This window comes from Nothobranchius furzeri, chromosome 3, assembly GCF_043380555.1.
Source record: "Nothobranchius furzeri strain GRZ-AD chromosome 3, NfurGRZ-RIMD1, whole genome shotgun sequence".
Lineage (NCBI taxonomy): Eukaryota > Metazoa > Chordata > Actinopteri > Cyprinodontiformes > Nothobranchiidae > Nothobranchius > Nothobranchius furzeri.
In genome coordinates this window covers 51,951,245-51,971,840 of record NC_091743.1, presented here as the reverse complement: position 1 = coordinate 51,971,840, position 20,596 = coordinate 51,951,245, and the positions used below count along the sequence as shown (strand labels likewise).

Sequence of the window (20,596 nt, the reverse complement as noted above, 5' to 3'; positions counted from 1 at the left end):
GTGAAAGATATTTGGGACGTTTATGTTTTTGTTAATCTGCACAAAGATATGTTAGATCCGTATCTCAACCCTGGTTCTTAGTGCCCTGCATGTTTTCTATGTTGGCGTTTCCAACAGCATTGTTTGTCAGCTGCCACACACCTGACTTAAATGAATGGGTGATTAACAGGCTTCTGCGTAACGTGCTTACTGCTTCAGATGTCAGTCGATGGGGCATTTTGCCATACACTGTCGAAGAAGTTGCAAATATATTCTGTTCCTAAAAGAGTCTAAAAAGTGAATGCCAAAGTTTAAAACAACCTACCATTATCATTGCTGTCACAGCTCGGGTGCTAATCCCGCCCACAAACTGATAGAACGCTGTGATTGGAGAAAGGCTCCGATGGAGCGTGGCTAGACCAACCAGCAGAGTAAAATCCTTCAGCTTTTGCTCGTCTGTCTAGATTTCTAGGCTAGGGCCATACACATATTGGACACTCTGGTCTACATTCTTTACAAAGGATAAGCAATCAGTTCACCACTGGATAGCAAGTAACAAATCACCTCTTTAGATGCCTGTTCGACAAAACCTCTGACGATATTTTTAGCTGCAAGTACCAGACCTGACTTGCAGAAATCCCCCCAACTAGACGTGTTAGTTTTAGCTGGCAGGGCTTTAGAAAAGGAAGTCTGTGTTCGCTTGTCCTTAGTATTAGCCTTTCTGAGACATTCTGGGATTTTGCACATCTGATCACAGTTTTCACTCAGAGCTACAGATTCACTGAGGGTTAGTTTGCCTGCGGGTGAACTGGCCCTCTCATATTTTTTAAGATGTGAAATTTCCAAATCTTTGAGCAATATTTGTTTGTTGGCATCTTCTAACTCACAGCGAAGGCTTTTAATAATTTCAGCATGTTTGCTGATCTGCTTTTCAGCATAACCTAAATAATTTATGAGGCTTTCAACTCTGACTCAAGTTATATTCACTTTCTTTGAAATTTTCATTCACTGTATTTTTTTTCTAAATCTGATCTGAGAAAAACCAGTTCAGCACAGAGTTTCTCCTTTGTCTCTGAGTGAGAGCATTCCTCTTTGTCCATTGTCTGTAACTGTTGTCTTAGGAACCTATTTTCATTTTTTTTTCTTGAATGTGTTTTCCATTTCCAATAGTACCTCTTCAAGCTCTGCTATGTTTTTCTTTTGCTGTTCTTTAGTCTCATCTAAATATTCTTCACATAAACTGAGTCTTTCTGTTAGTTTGTTAATCTATAGCTTTTGACTGTATATGTGTTGACAGTGGGCCTCATCTGCTGAAAGTCTTTCAAACTTTTCTTTCCATTTCTGCTCGTTTTCTCAACAGTTTTTAAGTTCTTCCTTCAGCAGTTCGATTTCTGCTGAGCGTGAATGCATGTTAGTTAAACTCTGCTGATGAGAGATGTCTGAATGGCTCTTTCTGTAAGTCTGTGGAGTAGACCCTATAGGTGATGTCATTTACAGTTACCTGTGACGTCATCAAAGTTTAAAGCTGTGAGCAGGTAGCCTAGTGAACTAGACCAAATTCTTGCTTTGCTTCAAATAATACATTTATTTAGTCTGGCTTGCCAGGCTAGTGAGCAGGCGCAGCAATGGAATTCCTTTGTCAAATTTTTTACAGCGTCTGCGTTCTGTCGTGCCTTTGAATTGCCGCTACATCACGTGACGTGGCCAAAGTTTACGCTCTACGTGCATAATTTAAAGGCCGTCACTAGAGGGCGCTGAAGAGGTTTATGCGACTTTCATTACTCGCTGTTTTAAATTCTCCCAGCTGTTTTTAAACTAAATAAAACACAGATGTTACAGTTTTATACAAAATTAAATGTGTGCACCAATGCAGGAAACGGAATCATTGTATTCAATTCCAAACGCTCAGCTTTTCCGGGCTTGGTGAGTCACTTTTTTTTTTTTTTTTTGCAGAGGGATGCTGTGGTGATCAGACCGGAGCTGAGGTTGGACAGGGATTGCAGGGCAGCAGCTATCCGAACGTTTTGTTACCCTGTAAAAATACTTAATTAGGCAAACGCTGCAGAATATTTCTGCACAAGTCAGTTTGTAGCTGCGGTCGAGTGAGCCGTCGTCCGTTTGTCTGTGGTCAAGTGAGCTGCACCTACAATTGAAGTGCGCATTTATATGGTACTTTTCGGTAAACACCGTCTCGCTGCTGGAGAACTGAGATGAGCGACAGAATGGGCTGAAATCACGATGACAGAGCTGCTAAATGTGCCTTTTTGATACACACATACTAAGTACCTCGACTACTACCTGGCACCAAAGTATGAACTACTTTTACTGTGTACTTTTTCAGTATTTTTCCTTCAAAGTAAATCCAAAAAGATAAAAGTGCTGCGTTTGAGATGGAATAAAATGGTATTTGGGAAAAAGGACACTAGGCTACCTATACACACGTACTAAGTACCTCGAGTACTACCTGGTACCAAAGTATGAACTACTTTTACTGTGTACTTTTTAAGTACTTCTTGTCCTTTTTCCAAAATGCAATTTTATCCCATCTCAAACACGGCACGTTAGCTTTTTGGACATACTTTGAAGTACAATTACTGAAAAGTACATAGTAAAAGTAGTTCATACTTTGGTACCAGGTAGTACTAGAGGTACTTAGTATGCATGTATAGGTGGCCTGGTGGCCTTTTTCCAAAAGGCCATTTTATCCTATCTCAAACTCGGCACATTTGGCTTTTTGTACGTACTTTGTAGTACAATTACTGAAAAAGCACACAGTAAAAGTAGTTCATACTTTGGTACCAGGTAGTACTCGAGGTACTTAGTATGCATGCATAGGTGGCCTAGTGTTCTTTTTCCCAAATACTGTTTTATCCTATCTCAAACATGGCACGTTGAGCTTTTTGCACGTAATTTGAAGTACAATAACCGAAAAAGTACACAGTAAAAGTAGTTCATACTTTGGTACCAGGTAGTAGTCGAGGTACTTAGTATGTGTGTATCAAAAAGGCACATTTAGCAGCTCTGTCATCGTGATTTCAGCCCATTCTGTCGCTCATCTCAGTTCTTCTCCAGCAGCGAGACGGTGTTACCGTAAAGTACCATGTAAACGTGCACTTCAATTGTAGGTGCGGCTCACTTGACCACGGACAAACGAACGACGGCTCACTTTATCCATCTCTGTGCGCCTTGGTGCGCGCCGCGCTCTTCGCACGTCTCTGTGTCACTCACACCATGTGGATTATTTTGGCGTTTGTTTTGGCAGCTGCCCGTCCCGGTGGGAGCTGGGGATGTCAACTACCCCAAGACTGGAGACCACAGACTGAAGCATGCCGTGCCGAGCTTGCGGAGATCATCGTTTTTGCCAAAGTGTTGGCGCTGCACAAGGAGTCCTACAGTGTGTACAACTACCTGCCGTGGGAGCACGACAACGACCTGCTCTTCTCTGCCGAGATCGAGCTGCTGTGCGATCAGGCGTGGGGCAGCATGCTGGAGGTCCCCGCCGGCTCCAGGTTCAATGTCAGCGGTCTGGGCTACTTACCCTGCTTCTCCTACAGCGTCACCAAAAACAACAACTACTACTTCTTTCTAAGGTGCAAGCACGTGTCCATTATATTTTTATTTATTTAAGTTTTAACTTGAGCCAAATACTTTGCATTAATCACTCTGATGATGAAAAGCCTTTATTAAAGTCCGGGTTTGCATAAAATAAACGTGCTTTGTGCTTAACTTATTTTTCTTAATAAGATTTCTAAACTTAAAGTCAACAGAAAATACTCATTATAAGGTTGTTTTTTCTGGTACAGCTGCAGTAGCTGTCCTAGAATGACACTCGTGACCCCAGTTGCACCTTCAAATAAGGATTCAGCCCTTTTTTGGTCGTAAGCATGGACGTCACTAGGATTGAGAGATGGGGGGGCTTAGCCCCAGGAGCTTGACCTTGAACATTTTTTGTCACACCCTGCAAAAACTTTGTCAATTAATTCATTATATGAAGAACATTTAACAAAACCTATTATTTTATCACTTTCTTTTCCTTTCCTACCTTTGTGCATTTTCTCTCTTCTTTTTATAAAAAAATAACACTTAATCAGTTCATTAGTGGGGTCAATGTTGAAGAAAGATTTTATATAAGTCCATTAAAAATTAGATATGTTATATTTCCAAATAAAGCTATTCATTTCAGTCTACTGCACTTAACAGGGGGAAATGTTGCAGTCATTTGTTTAATTTGTTTAATTACAACTTGCTTACTTATAAATGTAACTGAAATATGACAAAGAACAAATGAATAATTGTCAAACTTTTATTCTGCCAAATGAGTGTGCAGTTGACAGTTTTAATATATGAATAACTCTGCTAAGATATGGAATAAAGGAGTATGTAATTAACAATTACAAGACAAAATAACAGTATATATAAAAATTAGGGCTGGGACTTGATTAAAAATTTTAATCGAATTAATTAGAGGCTTTGTAATTAATTAATCTAAATTAATTGCATTTTAATTGTTCAGGGAAATGTGCACTCAAAGCAAAACTTAATTAAAATTATGAGACAGAGATTTAAACATTAGACATAGTTATTACTGTAAAACTAAAGCTTTTAATAAAAAATGCATTTTAATTAATCAAATGTCACTGTGTGATATGAAACAAGACCCAAATCAACTAAAATTTATAATTACAAATAGAAAACGCCTGCAAAGGGTTCCTGAGCCTTTAAATAGTCTCTCTGTCTAGATGAATGACTGAAATCAATTTGACTTTGCACCAGATTCTAATTTTTCCAGATTCAAATTTTTCCAGTTTCACTTGTTTGTATAATTGGGAGTTTTTATTAGCATTTCTACTCATAATGTAGTAAAAGCACATAAATAATAATCCTTCAAAATGACAGTAGAACAGGCACAAATATGATCTAGGACTTAAATGTACTAACTTTTAACACCAGAGCAGGCGTGGCATATTCTGAGAATGATCAGGAACACTAACTGGTTCCAGCTGGATTACTGGAGGTTGATGGGATGATAAAAGATCATGGCGAGGAAATAATGATGTGACGAACAGGTGAGCGGACCTTCCTTACATGGGAAGTCCTGATGTCACGTTAAGAAGGGGATGCTGCAGACCCGCAGATTCACGCCTGCAGCAGCGAATCTGGTGTGATCACCAGCCTGATCACAACTTTCTCGTTCCTCGCTGCCCCTGATGCACTTAAGGATCCTCCGCCCCTAGCTGATGACAGCTTCAACACACCTCGCTGCTTAATGATAGTAATGCATGTGATGTTTAGACAGTGACTTGTCTCAGAAACGTATAACTCCCCGAAAGAATTGTTTAGAAAATCATCAGAAAAGTTTCAGTGTTTTTCTTTTAACTTAAACTTCCGTTTTCAACTTTAAGACACGTTGTTTGTGATTGTTTACAGAGTAGTGAGATCACGGAGCATTCTCCCAGCGGCAGCCAGGTGCCTCGTTTGTCTGACTACTTTCATAAACTACTGTTAGGGCACAGAATTATTCTATCTGGTGCTTTCAGCGCTGCACAGATGTTACGTAAATGTTAAAAATATAGCTTACCGCAACTTTTGTAAAGTTTCCAGTGCCACCGGGCAGCCGAAGCAGAGACGATCTCTGAAAAATGTCCGCGACACGGACTCCGTTGTTGTCTGGAAGTTCGTTTTTTTCAAGTTAAGAAAAGAGGCGGATGGGTTTCCTAAATCCTGCATCAGTCCAAGCAAGGCAACTTCTTTCCGTTTTTATTTCGTTTTAGTAGCCATTAGCACTGTGCATTGTTGTGTGCGTCAGTGATATTCTGTCTACGAGGAAGTCGTGCAATGACAAAGGTTCCGCCATGCTCGAAATGCCAGGAATTAATCATAATTAACGCGTTAAAGTCCCAGCCCTAAAAAAACTCAAAATGATAGGAGGGCTTGTGATCATTTTAGGGGGGCTGAAGCCCCCCTAAAACGGACCTAAAGACATCAGCGGTCATAAGTCATGCAGTTTATTCAGTTTTTCTCTTCCGTCTTGGCCAGTGGTTCTTCAAATTTGTAGCAACTTGACCTAACATAAGTGGAAAAGTCGGAAAATAGGACCGTTTATTTACCCGTGACTGAAGGAGTAGAAAATGCAGAGCAAACGTGGAAATTACGGGAAACGTGGGTTTAGAGGTGGTGACCACATGAAGAGGTTAGAGAATGAAGGACAAATGTTATAAAGTCTCTGAAACATATAAATACATTAGTAAATACACTATCGGGACAGCGCGTCGTACCACTTCTGGGACGCGTCTGAAAATGGCCGCATCGCTGCTGGTTTGACACACCCCCATAGACTATATGGAATTCTATTTGAAGCATTGACATTCAGCTGACGTTCCGCGTCTCTGATGCTTCCAGTGTGAAATAGGGGTCACTGCGGCAGCCCCATCTTTTCATGCAAAAGGCAGCCGTATTGAATTTTAAAGAAAGTGTTTGTCAGGAATCTCAGAATTTTGAGTGAGACCTTCAAATCTGGAAAAAAAGTCCTGCTGGTTTTTCTAACTTGGAACTCAATTTCCGAGTCCAACTGTAATCCTCCACCAGTAGTTTCAGTGCTCTTGGAGCCGTTAAGCAACACCCAACTCCCAGAGGGTCCACTAGGTCAAACTCCACACTCTCCAGACAGCATTTATTTCCTCTCCCTACAACATCTTTTCAGACCAAAAATAGTTCCACCAATCAATCATGAATACAATCTCTCTGGACAGGAATCTGAACATAGAAAAACAAAAGCATCTAGGGATCTGCCTCAGGTCTCATAAATAAGATTCAGTGTGCTCTACGTAAAAAAATAAAAAATAAAGTTAGTTGTTAAATCTTTATCTTATGTTTCCCTTGTTTTTGAAATTTTATTTCTTTGTCACAGATGAGCAACCCCATAATTTGAATGGGACTGAATAAAGATTACTGAACTCCTTTGTGTTAGATCTGATTGTGTAATTCATATGTTTTAATCCCTTTTCTGCTGGTGTAGTGTTTGAACAAGTTCCTCTAAATCCACATCTCTATGTACTGTGATTACATCTAACCTTTGACATTATCATGAACTCTCCTCTAGCACACACATACACACAGCCTTTGATGGGGACAGGGGGGCTTTAGATGTCTGTTGTGGGGTTTGAAATGGAATCCAGATGTATGCCACACAACTTTCTGAAGATTTGAAACACTCTCCATAAATCCCTTTGGCCTGTAACGTGTTGTTCTGAGTCATTCATGTGGACTTTTATTACATTAGATTGAAGTCTACCAACAATATGCAGATATCTTTGTTTCTCATAAATCACAGTTTGCAGATGACACGCTGCTTTGATTTTCACATTAATATCAAAATAAATCAGTTTATTAGATAGTGATAAGCAGGGTCGTTTCCTTCCATTTTAACCCAATCTTGATTACAATTAAACGGCACATAAATCTTATATTAAGTGTGTTTACATCTGGCTTTGTTTTCACACATGTAAGAGTTTTTCAATTTTGCTCCCTGCTTAAGAGAATTTGTCTTCCTTCTGCCATGCAGGATGGATGAGAACTACAATATTGTTCCACATGGAGTTAACTTCCAGGATCCCATCTTCCCCGACACGGCAGAGAACCACCGTATGTTTGCAAGCCTCTTCCAGTTTTCCAACTGCACACCTGGAACTCAAGTCCACAGCTTTACTCCGGAGTGGGAAGCTCAAGAGGACAGCCGGGTGTGTAGAGAGCCACCAACAAAGATTTGCTCTGTTTGTCTTTAAAGTTCCGTCTTTTTTTTTTCCATTTTCACACTAAAATAAAAAAAGAAAAGAAAGGCAAAAGCCCCCAAAGCTTCATTACAGTACCCACTAAAAGGGTTCAGGTTTAAATCCCATTGTTTTCAAAGGATGGTGGAAAAGTAACTAACATTTTCCTAATGCAGGAGAAACCTGAAGCACATTTCCTGAGGTTTGGCGGGACAAAGAACTTGCACGTAAATAGGAAGGAGAAAAAATAAAGCTTATAACAGGACGACATATGTCAGGATGCTCAGAAGGGAAATGAAATTTCAACATGGCCCGTACCCCGGTGAGCTCACTCACCACTCCACAGCCACACTGCCATCATCTAATTGATAAAAGACCATTTGCACATAAACACCTCTGGCAAACACCTGGTGCTCCCTGGTTTTTAATATTTACTGCAGTTTTTCAAAGTATGACTTCATATTAATGTTTTTCAAAGACGCACTGCTGCTTCGTTTCACCCCATGGGTCTGATTTAGGTCAGCTCTCCATCTGTTTAGATTTAATTGTTGACTATTTATACAAACAAAACAAAAAAATCTGTCATAATGGATGAAACATGGGTTCGTGTTTCCACTGACAGGAAACTCTTGTAATTAGAAAAAATGCCTGCTTCCTTACATCATCTTGAGAATGAGATATCCTTTTTGCAAGAATAATAACAGACTTTGTTTGGGCTTCAGTACATAGCAACTGAGGACAACTGACCTGAGCTCACATTTGATCAGATCACGTCATAAAATCTAGTGTAAATATAAAAGCATGCATCATATTAAACAGGACTGCATCAGAAAAAACTGCCATTAATCTTCTTCTGTGATGAAATCATTTTTACGCTGAATTGGATTCAGATGAGAATTCAGAGGACTGGCTGTCGTTGAGATGAACTTTGGGGTCAGGTCAGTGTCGGCTCATCCATAGGGGGTGCTAGGACACCGCCCTCCTTCATGTGAAGGGAGATCCATCCATCCATCCATCCATCCATCCATCCATCCATCCATCCATCCATCCATCCATCCATCCATCCATCCATCCATTCTCTTTAGTTTAGAGGCCCAGACTTCCCTCTCTCCAGCCACTTGGACCAGCTCTTCAGGGGGAATCCCTAGGTGTTCCCAGGCCAGCCAAGAACCATAGTCCCTCCAGCATGTCCTGGGTCTTCCTTTGGGTCTCCTCTCGGTTGGACATGCCAACGGATTGAGGAGTTTTTGACTGCCTCAGTGCCCAACCCAAGATCTCCAAACTGCTTCCTCACTAGAAGACATGCCGGTGGGATTGAGGAGGTTGTCAAAGTACTTCACCCACTGATCCACAATATCCTGAGTTGCAGTCAGCAGCACACCATCTCTACTGTAAACAATGTTGCTACACTGCTTTCCCCTCCTGAGATGCCAGATGATGGACCATAATCTCCTCACAGTGGTATGGAAGCCTTGTTCCATTGTCCACCAAACTCCGGCCGAGCCCAAAGTATTGCCCCTGTGACCATCTGAGCCACAATCCGCGTGGACTGCCGGCACCCATCAGCTGCCTTCAGAGTCCCACAGGCCAAAAAGACTCAACAAGACTCTTCCTTCAGCTTGACAACGTCCCTAACCGCCAGTATCCACCAGCAGGTTCAGGTATTGCCACCATGACAGGCACCTACCACTCTGCGGCCTTGACAATGGCCCACTCAGACTTAATGTTCCCAGCCTCCTTTGGGAAGCCTTCGAATTCCTGACGGAGGAGGGAATTGACAAGAGACTCTGTCAGATGTTCCCAGAACATGTTTGCGTCTGCCAGGTTTGACCGGCATCCTCCCCCACCATTGAAGCCAACTCACCACCAGGTAGCCGTTGGTTGACAGTTCCACCTTTCTCTTCAGATCAGATGAAATAACAATAAAAACGACCATTGAGCTGCTGCCTAAGGTATCCTGGTGCCAAGAGCACCTGTGCCTGAACATGGTGTTCATCATGGATGGATGACAAGCACAGAAGTCCAATAAAAAAAACCCACTCAGATTTAGATCAAGAGAGCCATTCCTCCCAACTACATCTTTCCAGGCCTCACTGTCATTGCCCACGCTGCCAAGATCCTCGCCTTTGGCTACCACCCATCTCACACTGCACCTGACCCATTTGGCCCCTCCCACAAGTGGTAAGCCAATGAGAGATGGAACCCATGTCTCCTCTACGGGCTATGCCCAACCACGCTCCATGGGAGTGTGTGTGTGTGTGTGTGTGTGTGTGTGTATATATATATATATATATATATATATATATATATATATATATATATAAGAAGAAGAAGAAAAGATCTTTTGTAAAAGTGCCTCTCAAGATAAAAGTCACGAGGCGCTTCACTAAAACGAAAAATGTAAAATATAAAAAAGAATTTAGAAAATTAATACAAATATATTTCAAATGAGCAAAAAATAGACAATTGTCATTAAAATGTAAAGAAAGATCGAGTGAACAGGAAAGAGGGAAATCAGTAGATCCTGAGGAAAGTGGAACAGGTAGGGAGTGCTGAATAAGGAGAGGGTGATGAAGGTCACACCAAAGCCAGCCTGAACAGGTGAGTTTAGCTGAAAACTCACCTGTTCAGGCTGGCTTTTGTGTGACCTTCATCACCCTCTCCTTATTCAGCACTCCCTACCTATTCCACCTTCCTCAGGATCCACTGAGTCCAAGGGCGTCAGTTTGTTTTCAGAATTGCTGGGGACAATAACCATACACTTGAGTGGGGTTTAAAAATTGCTGGGGACAATGAAGTAGGCTAGCACAGGGGTCGGCAACCCGCGGCTCTGGAGCCGCATGCGGCTCCTCCATCCATCTGATGCGGCTCTCTGTGCTTGTAAAATAATGAATGGATATTTAAATAAAATGCTTTATATTTTACTGCATTAATTTTACATCTGTATGCCAATTCTAAATGTAAAGATTGTCTGCGTAAACCTGAACAGTTCCAACCCGGTCGTACTGTGAGACCGGGTTGACGGGTCACGCTTGTGCGTAATCATAGGCGCTTCTGAGCTGAAGGGGATGTGAGATTCTGGGATTCTCCTCAGACGGCTCCTGGATGTGTCGCCACATTGGAGACAGGAACAAGCACTATTCAGCCAATGTTTCATAATCAGGGAACATTTTCTAAGTGACAAGTCTCGCTTCAGTCGGAGGAATCTTCCCGCATGCGCTCTGGTTCTGCGAGGCGCTCCAAGCCCCTCTCCACATCTTCAGCTCGCTGTGGACCTTATGTAGTGCACGCTGACAGTGAGCTGCGCTGAGCAATGTCCAGCTCAGATGTTCAGATGGGAATCTTTTCTTGAGTGATTTAGCTACATCTGCGATTTAAGTGGAATAAAATGTCAGTTCGTCTGCATGCGTCGGGGTAATTCTTTCTATTCTTTCTCCGTCAAAATAAACGGTCAAACGGCCAAAACGGGAACTATCCCGTCAACACAAGCCCTGCTTTTAACTGTTCTGTTTTCTTGTGAAAATTGTTGCAAAGAGATAAAATTAAACTTGATTAACACCAGAGCCAGGCGCACTGCACCGTTATCTCCGTCACTGTAAATGAGGGAAAAACAAAATGATCGGATCCTTTTCTGACCTTCCCCAGTTTAAACTGTTCAGAATACAAATCCAGGCTCTGTCTCGTTAGATTGGTGCAACTACTGAATGAAACTAAATTAAACCATGTTGAAAAGAAAAGGATCTGATTAAATCGTTTCCCCCTCATTTACAGTCACGAAGTACAGCTTATATGGCACTGGGGTTAATCAAGTTTAATTGTTTCTCTTTGCAACAATCTTCACAGGAAGGCAAAACAGTTAAATGGCAGGTTACAGATATTTACATTTGACTTTTATTTTGACGGATAAACTCAAGGATGTTGGTTGTTTTGAAAGAATTACCCCGACGCGCACTGATGCACACACAGATGAGCTGCGTTAATCGTTACGCACATCGCGGAGGTAACTAAATCCATCAAGAAATGATTCCTATCAGAACATCAGAGCTTTATACTGGACACTGTGTTCAGCGCGGCTCGGAGCGCCCACGGTGGACAGTGGGCTGAAGATCTGTAGAGGGGTTTGCAGCGCAGCGCAGAACCACGGCGCATGCGGTAAGATTTCCTCCCACTGAAGCGGTCTGGAAACCCGGTCTCTCTGAGGGATGTGTCACTTGGAAAAATTTTCTTTTTATGAAATTATGAAACTTTGGCTGAACAGCGCTTGTTCCCGTCTCTAATATGGAGACGCATGACGCATCCAGTCTGAGGCAGAATAGCTCTTCAGCTCAGAAAGCACCTGTAGAGACATTTGATCACGCACAAAGTTTATGTGGAGCAGAAGCGGTCAGGCCACGGCAGGTGAAATGTTCCTAGTCTACATGAAGTGAAACTGTTTAATTGTAACATTAATATGTTACTGGACACGCTGGTCTGGTTGGTTAGACCAGTGTTTGAAGTGGAAAACACACACACACACACACACACACACACACACACACACACACACACACACACACAAACACACACACCAATTAAAATAATGCTGATAGCATGGACTAGAAGACAGGTGATGGTTTACGTATTTAAATGATGATCAGGCTGATGTAAAATGTAATCTCCATCCACATCCAGATGGAATTATCCTCTATTCTTTCTCTATTTGCTCTGCTCTTGTCTGGGCTGACGTAGCTGATGGTGCGCGCGGCGCGCCTAACTAGCGGCTGATGCACATTTTACGCATTTGGAGAGGTGGGCTGGATGCTTTGCTTTTACTGGAAGATGGTCCACTTAACGCACGGGTGTAGACTAAATATTAATGACAAATGAATGAAAATTAAATTGTGAGTTTTTACTTCATATTTTATAAATTAAAATGGCGGGGGAACACATTATGACGTCTTTTTAAATGAAATTTTCTAGCGCGACCTGCCTGCTTCACTTAAGTCACTGCTTATTAAGGTCCGTCCAAAATTACCGTGGGAAATGGGTAATAATGCCTCTTTGATGGGAACAGGTTGCCGACCCCTGGTATAAGATCTGAGCTGGTAAAACAAAAATCCTCATCAGCAGGCTTTTTTGAAAGTGGCGGGGACACAGCTGCCAATCACAAATTTTGCCGGGGACATGTCCCCGGCGTCCCCGGTTAAAATGACGCCTATTACTGAGTCCATTGATCTCAGGCTCAGGGGGAGAGAGTTCCAGAGTCTGGGGGCCACAGCAGCAAATGATCTGTCACCTTTGGTCTTTAGCCTGGTGGGCTTCACAACCAGTAGGCTTTGATCACTGGACCTCACGGACCTGCTGGGGGTGTAGGGACTAAGAAGATCACCAATGTAAGATGGTGCTTGTCCATGTAAGGTCCTATAGACCAGAACCAGGATCTTGAAATGAACCCTGAAGTTGAATGGCAGCCAGTAAAGCTGGAGGAGAAGCGGGGTGATACCCCCCCCCCCCCTATACACACACACTTTCCCATTCATTTTCTCTTTCCCTTTTCTTATGTTTTTTATCAAATTTTTACCGGATTTTTTATTGTCTTTTTTTATACATAAAAATTATTTGTTCTTGTGAAGCGCCTCATGATTTTTATCTTCAGAGGCACTATGTAAATGATCGTTTTCTTTCTTTCTTTTACTTTTAGCCCCTCGTCCAGCTTGTGCAGACTATGGCTCCATAAATAGACAGCAGCTCCTTTAAGCATAATATTGTGGCTTCCCTTGTGTATAACAGACGTAGACTGAGACATCCCGTACTTGTTTACTCACAGTATTTTTTTGAAACTTGAATAAATAGGAAATCCATCAACATTTTTACCAAAGCACCTGAGTTTCAAAAACCTACTTTTACGTCATTTGCAGGATCACTTTTCCAAATGTATTTTAGTGTAGCTTGTTCTTTCTCCCTCCATGTTGCAAATTGAGAAATAATCACAAATTTTGTCTTTACTTTTCTTTAAATTACTGAAGATGCATAAAATAAAATTTAAGCAACATATGTTTTGTAAGAGATTAATAAAATGCACAGAAATGTGGCTGAACTATGAGAAGTTGTTATAGCTGCTGGGCCCGTGTCAGCATGATGGATCTGATTGGTTCTGGTCCATCTCTAATATAAGCTCATGTTAAAGTCAAATGGCTTCACCAAACGCTAACTTTATGTTTGACAATTTCTGCATTTCATGTCTTTCTTTGTTCAGTCCCGTACTTTCATAGAAATTCCTTGGAGACGAAAGTGAGAGCACATGGGAAAAAAAAATAGTCCAGATCTAAAATTACCACAAGTCATTTTCTAACCAATGATGTGGGTGTGCTGCACATTTTTAACATTTCCTCAAAACCCTCAGTGGTTGTTATCTGATGGCAGAGAATTTAACGGGCTGTCCCGCTGGCCCGTGTGGAAGCTTTTGGGTCTACTCTCAGCCACATGGGCACACAGTTAGACACATCTGGAGCTAATTTGTTTTAAATCCAGGGAAAGGTCTGGGTCTTTGGATTGTTTGTCTCAGGTTCACAGGCATGTTGGGTTTCAGCTCACAGGGGTGTCTTATTTAAACAGTATGCTGTGTTATCGTGTTCCTTACCTCAGGTTGATCTGTGGGGTTGCTTCGATGGGTTGCTTTTAGGTAGCTGCTCTTTGAGTTTTATGATTATTGTCATTTTCATGCTAGATATCAAAATAATATTGCATTTTTTTCTCTCTTTGCTTTTTTTTATTTTATATTTTCTTTCTGTGTGTTTTGACTCAGATGGTTTTGCTCTCTGCCTTATGTGCACCTGGTTTCAGTTTACTGATTACCACACATGCCTTTAGTTACTCATTTACATCTTTCTGTAGGTAGGTACTACTCATTTACATCTTTCTGTAGGTTAATTTACATCTTTCTGTAGGCAGGCAGGACGGACGGACGGACGGACAGATGGATTATAGATGGATGGATGGATGGATGGATGGATGGATGGACGGACGGACGGATAGATGGATAGACAGATCGGAAAATTCTGATCCAATACAGCCGAATTGGAATAAAATTCCATTCCAATTGAGGCGTGGTTTTGTCCGGTCATCATTCCGATTGACGTCTATGTACACACTCATTCTGATTCTTGGAGTAAAATAATGTCCACTGCACATGTGGTCAACTTCAGCACCTTTCCACCTTTGCAGACACTCAGGAGAAGTCGAAAACATAGCGGGAGAGAAACTATCTTGCTCTCCTCTCCTGCGGTGGAGGAGCAGTAACGTTACGTACCGCTGGTTAGGGCTGATCGATCTATCGTTTTTGGACCAAAATTGCGATTTCAAATAGCACAATCATGTGACTGTCAAAGCTGCGGTTTTAGCGGTTTTGACTGATCCAGGATCAGGTGTGTAATTTTTTTTACATCCGGGGATTTCCTCCCTGTGTTAGGGCAGCGGCAAAAGCCAGCGCGAGGGAGGGGGGTGGGGTGTACCGTCCAGAGCCAAGCCCAACTCCACAGCTACCAGAGCTGCATGTTCAGGTTATTTTCCCTGTTTTATGTTCCCACACACAGCGCTGCTAGAGCCGATAATAACGGCACCGTAGGTGAGCCCGGGACAAAGAGAGAGAACGTAGTTGAGTAAGGGAGAGAGAGAGACTCCTCCCATATCAGAGCAGGTTCAGGCTGATTTCTAAAGCTTGGTTTATGCTTCAACAGCGCGAGTGCGGAGTCGCACACTTTAATTAACTTGAAAGCTCAACTTCTCTTTTAAAAATGGTTTGAATGTTTCTGATGGCACACGTTAGTTCAAACAAGCTAAGGTGTCAGAATGCGTGCGTCTCTCTCATGGAACTGATGTTTTAGTGAGGAAAAACTATCAGACGGCTTGGTAATGCAGGGAAACTGAATAATTGGTGCATGTAAACTCACGGCTTGATCGGATCATTTCAGTTATTGTGCATGCAAACAGAAATTTGGGATTTCCGATCAACCAAGATTTGAATGGGATAGGGCATGTAAACATAGCTAATGTGTAGTTTTTACCGTTAATCTCTGGATATATCCACCAAAATGTTGTTGAAAATGAATTAAATGATGCCCAGTTAACACATAACCATAACAACCAAGTCTACAATACATGGGAGCAGATCTAAGTCTCTGGGCGACGCCATATTAGATGCCATGTTGCCTTCTATGGGAGCCCATGAGGACAAAATGCATTTACTGATTTGTAACAAATGGTTTACAAAACTTTCAACATTCATTAAAGTTGTTGTTTTACACATTTACCTCTTACCTTACCTCTTACCTCTCATTGCCAATAATGAAAGGGAGTCTGATGTGCTTCTCGTTTTGCTGGAGGTTGTTCCCCCTGGGGATTTTTCACCCAAATTGCTATCTGTTGCTTTAAGGTCTTACTCGAACACCAAATACCACCTGCTTGCAATGGTTTAGATATGTACTGCCTCCTATCGCCAGGCAAAATACACATTATCACGGTCAAGGTCAATTTTACTTATAGAGCACATTTACAAGAGCAAAGCTACACCCAAAGCGCTGTACAAGGTAAAACAAACCAACAATAATAACCTAAAATAAGATGAGCACACAACTGTCACAATTTTATTAAAAATTGTGAAAAACTATTAAGATGCTCAAGTCAACCTGCATTAAAAGCCAGATCAAAAAAGTGCGTCTTATGAAGGGATTTCAAATGCTGTAGATTCTGTGTGGTCCTGATGTTGAGTGGTAGCTTATGCCACAGTTTGGGACCAACCACAGAGAAAGCTCTGTCTCCGCAAGTCTTATGGCGGGTTTTTGGAACTGTTAAAAGAGCTTGAGAACTGGACCTCATTGTCACTTTAATTAGTTTTCCACAGAAAAGGCAACATCAACATCTTTGTGACACGTTCCTAATTAAAACAGTAGGTTATTCCCTGGGAAACCTGCAGAGGCTGTGACCTGAATCCTCCTGCAAACCCCAAAGTAGAAACAAAAAAATGGTTGAATTACACATTTATGCTGCTGTCTATACATTATTTTCAAATGAATCACTAGTTGTTGGATTTCAGGTTCTTCCTGAGGATCCTCAAATAAAACAGACTGTTGCACCTGCTTAAGCGCTCTATTTCAGGTCATCCTCTACACAGGCTTCAGAGATGATCTTAGCAGGATGTCAGTCTTGTTTTTTTCTGAAGTCAGTGACAAGTTTCTTTGTTTCATTGGATTTTGTGGAGCAGGTTACGTACTCTGCACCACTCTGATACCTGGTCTACCTCATTACCCTGTATGACATCTCTGATGACAGTGTCGTGCCATCTGCAAACATGATAATCCTGTTGCTGTGGTGGGTAGGTATAGGAGTACACTTATAGGTGGGTAGAGGAACTGGCATTCAAGTGCTCAATCACTTCATGGATTAGTCATTGAAGTACTTAAATACTAAATCCTCCCGCATGAGAAGGAGGACATATGTTCCACTGCGGCAACGGTCAAAAATACTGCCTTGTTATTTTTTTGTTAATATTTTCCCATACTCTCCTCCCTCTCGACAAGCTCCAAGTATCCAAAACAAACATTCTTTTTCTTTGGGCTCAATTATACACAAACAATAGTAAATCTAGAACCAATGACAAGCTGTTGACTTTGGCTCTCAGGCCTAAAAAGCACATCAGCAGCTTTCTCTCGTGTCCAAAGGAAATCACTGTCAAAACAGCAGATTTGTCAGGTGCTACATCAAAAATCCAATAATAACATCACTGGTCTTAAGCCAGTTGTATTGGCTGAAGCTTCATTTGCTGACACTGACCCTTCGTTTGAGCAGGAAGCGTCACGGGAGCTGAAATTTCAAAAGGTTTTATCACAGAAACTTCCTTGTTTGAAGATTCGGTCATAACACTTTGGTAACCATGATGGTTATTTTTTTAAGGGTCTCAAGAAAGTCTTTCATGCAATGCTTTGCTATCAGACAGTTGATTCCAGCAGATACTATCAAGGTTTTAGGGAAAGGTCTAACTTCTGGGACTTTTGATGGATTTTATTTTAAAGTCTCAATAAAATCAATGTTCTCTTTTCTTTTCTTCACAGTTGTTGTGCTCCTCTGTGCAGAAGGCTCTGTTTGAGGAGGAGGAGAGGGTGAAGACTCTCTCCCAGAAAGTGCGATCCCTTGAAAAATCCAACAGCCACCTCAAGGAGAAGGTAAAGAACCTGAAACGTCTGCTGCGCCAGGCCCAACGGGAACCCACCAAGGAGCAGCAGACCCTCAGCCTGAAACAGCTCTATGAGTCAAAGACGACCCAAACTCACCCTGATCAGGATACAATCCAGGATGAAAAGAACCGGCCACTTAAAAAAGTCACATCCAAGAAACTAAGAAACTGATTGTGTAAATCTGACTTTTTCTTCCTGGTGAGTGACAAGAAACGCACCAGAAATCAGCAGAAACAACCAATAGGTTCGATCAGATTTAATTTAGTGTTCATGTCTTCAACATTAAATCAATGGTAGTGCTGGACACATCATATAAATATCAACTTTTTACTAAATGCTAAATAAAATTAAAACTTTCATCTTTTGAAAATGTACCTTTTTTCAGCCATCATATTTTTTTTATTTCTGCTCATTTACAGATTTAATGGACGAAAAAGCATCAGTTTCTATGTTCAGCTTGATTTGTTGTGTTGCTCAAAATATGAGAAGTGAAAACTCAGAATGAGAGCAAATAGGAAAAAAGCTTCTTCTGTGCATTCAAGCTGATAAGGTTTTAAAGGCGTAGTGCTGATTTTTTTGAGGTTGGTTTCTGTGAAAATTTCACATACATAATATGCAAATACAAAACACTACAGAGTAGAGTTTATTGAATCCACTGTGAAATTGGACCCACTGCAAGGAGCTGTTAGGTCTAAACTAATTGCTATTTCTCCAAGCTAAAGCTGTTCAAAGAGCTACCACATCAGGTTAAATATTAAATGTTTATGACCTTCCCACAGAAAGCTACTTCAAACAATCTGAACATCACTTTTAGGCCGCATGTCACGTCTTTATGAGAAGCCTAATGTGCTAAATGGAAATTGGGAAGTTTCAGGTTTCATAAGATGAAGGTATGGCAGCTCAAAGGGCAAAAAATCAGATCTGAACTGGTGGGAAATTTACCTTTTTAAATGGAGTTGTTGCACTTTAGATTTAGTGTTTTTGAGGATGAGTCAGACCTTTTATTCCACACCTAATTTTAGAAACAGTTCATCAAAACCGTGTGTTCTTTTTTACCCAATCTATATGAATAAATATGTTATAATATTCCACACCTCCCAGTAGTTATCAGCATATTTATTTCATTATTCCTTTGGTTTTATATTTTATAAGTGACAGAATTTGCCACACGTGGCTTTCTGTACAAGTGTCACGTCACATTTTTTGTCTTTACTGAAAGAAAGTTAAAGCCTTTTTAAAGGCGTAGAACACTGACAAAACATTTTTAAAAAAAAATTTTTTCATTTGAATTGGTCGCTGAGTTTTTCATGCGGGCTGAACATGAAAATACTCTCCTACACCTATCTCCTGCAGTAGCTTCTGACAGAAAATTGATGGTGAAACTCTAGGATCTGAAAAGCCTGACAGATCTACATCACTTAACATTCATGGATTCACCCATCTTTACTCACAGCGTCCAGGAAACAGCAGAGATCATCTTGGCTAGTAAAAGCTAACCGTTAGCATTAGCAACTCTTTCAGGTTTGTGTTATTTGTGGAAATAAAACATCAATGTTACAGAGCAGAGTCAATGGTAGAGTCAGGTTGCATTTAGCCAATCAGAGATGAGATGTCCAAACATCAGGAAATAAGACTCCAAATCCTGTGGTATGAAGCTCAAGGCCCAATCCCAATACTCGCACTGCGTCCTACGGTCCTCTGTGAAGTGCACTTAGAGGAAGTATGCAATAAGGCTTTGAGTGCATGTACAAGTGTGCACATAGTTTTTGAATTGGGACAGGAAGCATTGCGTCATCAACAGCACCGGGATACTGGTCACTGTGATATTTAAAAAAACTTTATTAACAATCTTCAAACAACCAGACAATTATTTGAAGTAAATTTATATTCATTGATACTTTGTCTAAAACACTCTGAGCATCAATTAATCACACTAAAATGAACCACTTTCATTTAAAAATACAGAAAAGGCACCTGAGCCTTTTCTCCCGCAGCAATGGATTGTGGGTAATACACTTCACCCACGTCTGCGTCGATGCGGATTGCGCAATTGAAGGGCGCTAGGGTGGAAGTTGCAAGTATTGGGATTGGGCCCAACTGGGATGTGGCTCACTTCCATTTCCTGGAACTTGTGCACCAGAGCTTTGGTTCCCCAGAACACAATACACAAGGCATTAATTTCTACTAGAAGCAATCGCAAATGTATTGAATAAACGAGTGATCCACACCTTTAAGGTTTTCTTATTATATTGATTTGTGCTAAATCAGAATGTCGTGAGCCAAGTCCAAGGTGTTGAGCGCCGATGAACGTCAGCCAGAAAAGCTGGTGTGATGTGGGACTGTTTTCAGAAATGACAGTAGTTTTTAATCCTGCTTTTAGTATTCTGTTTTTTCTAAACTATACATTTTTTGCTTTGCCATTTAAACAGTTTTTGTACTTGTTGCTTATTTTATAATAAAAATATGTTTTTCAGGAATTATTTTTCTTTTTTTTGTGTGTTTTGCGATTAAGTGAAATTTGAAACCTTTAATGTAAATCAAATAGTATCATTACTATTGTACAGATTTCTCTGCAGCATCTCTTTCAGCTCAGTGAATCAGCTGTAATCCATTGAAATGTCTGATTTATAAACCGAGTTTGAG

At 41.1% G+C, this 20,596-nt stretch overlaps 1 protein-coding gene across 1 annotated transcript; it reads left to right on the top strand.

Annotated features, from left to right (window-relative positions):
• Window positions 1–3,074: 3,074 nt before the first annotated feature.
• Window positions 3,075–19,044, top strand: ccdc3b (coiled-coil domain containing 3b). Its single transcript, XM_015959536.3, has 3 exons — window positions 3,075–3,569; window positions 7,541–7,715; window positions 17,831–19,044. The coding sequence occupies exons 1-3, from the start codon at window positions 3,211–3,213 to the stop codon at window positions 18,122–18,124; spliced, it is 828 nt and encodes a 275-aa protein (XP_015815022.3). The 5' UTR covers window positions 3,075–3,210; the 3' UTR covers window positions 18,125–19,044.
• The last annotated feature ends 1,552 nt before the right edge of the window (window positions 19,045–20,596 follow it).

Excerpts from the sequence above, each read along its gene's own strand:
- ccdc3b (XM_015959536.3), top strand. The coding sequence starts at position 3,211 with ATGTGGATTATTTTGGCGTTTGTTTTGGCAGCTGCCCGTCCCGGTGGG. Across the intron at positions 3,570-7,540 it reads AACTACTACTTCTTTCTAAG|GATGGATGAGAACTACAATA; the intron begins GTGCAAGCACGT and ends TCTGCCATGCAG. Across the intron at positions 7,716-17,830 it reads AAGCTCAAGAGGACAGCCGG|TTGTTGTGCTCCTCTGTGCA; the intron begins GTGTGTAGAGAG and ends TTTTCTTCACAG.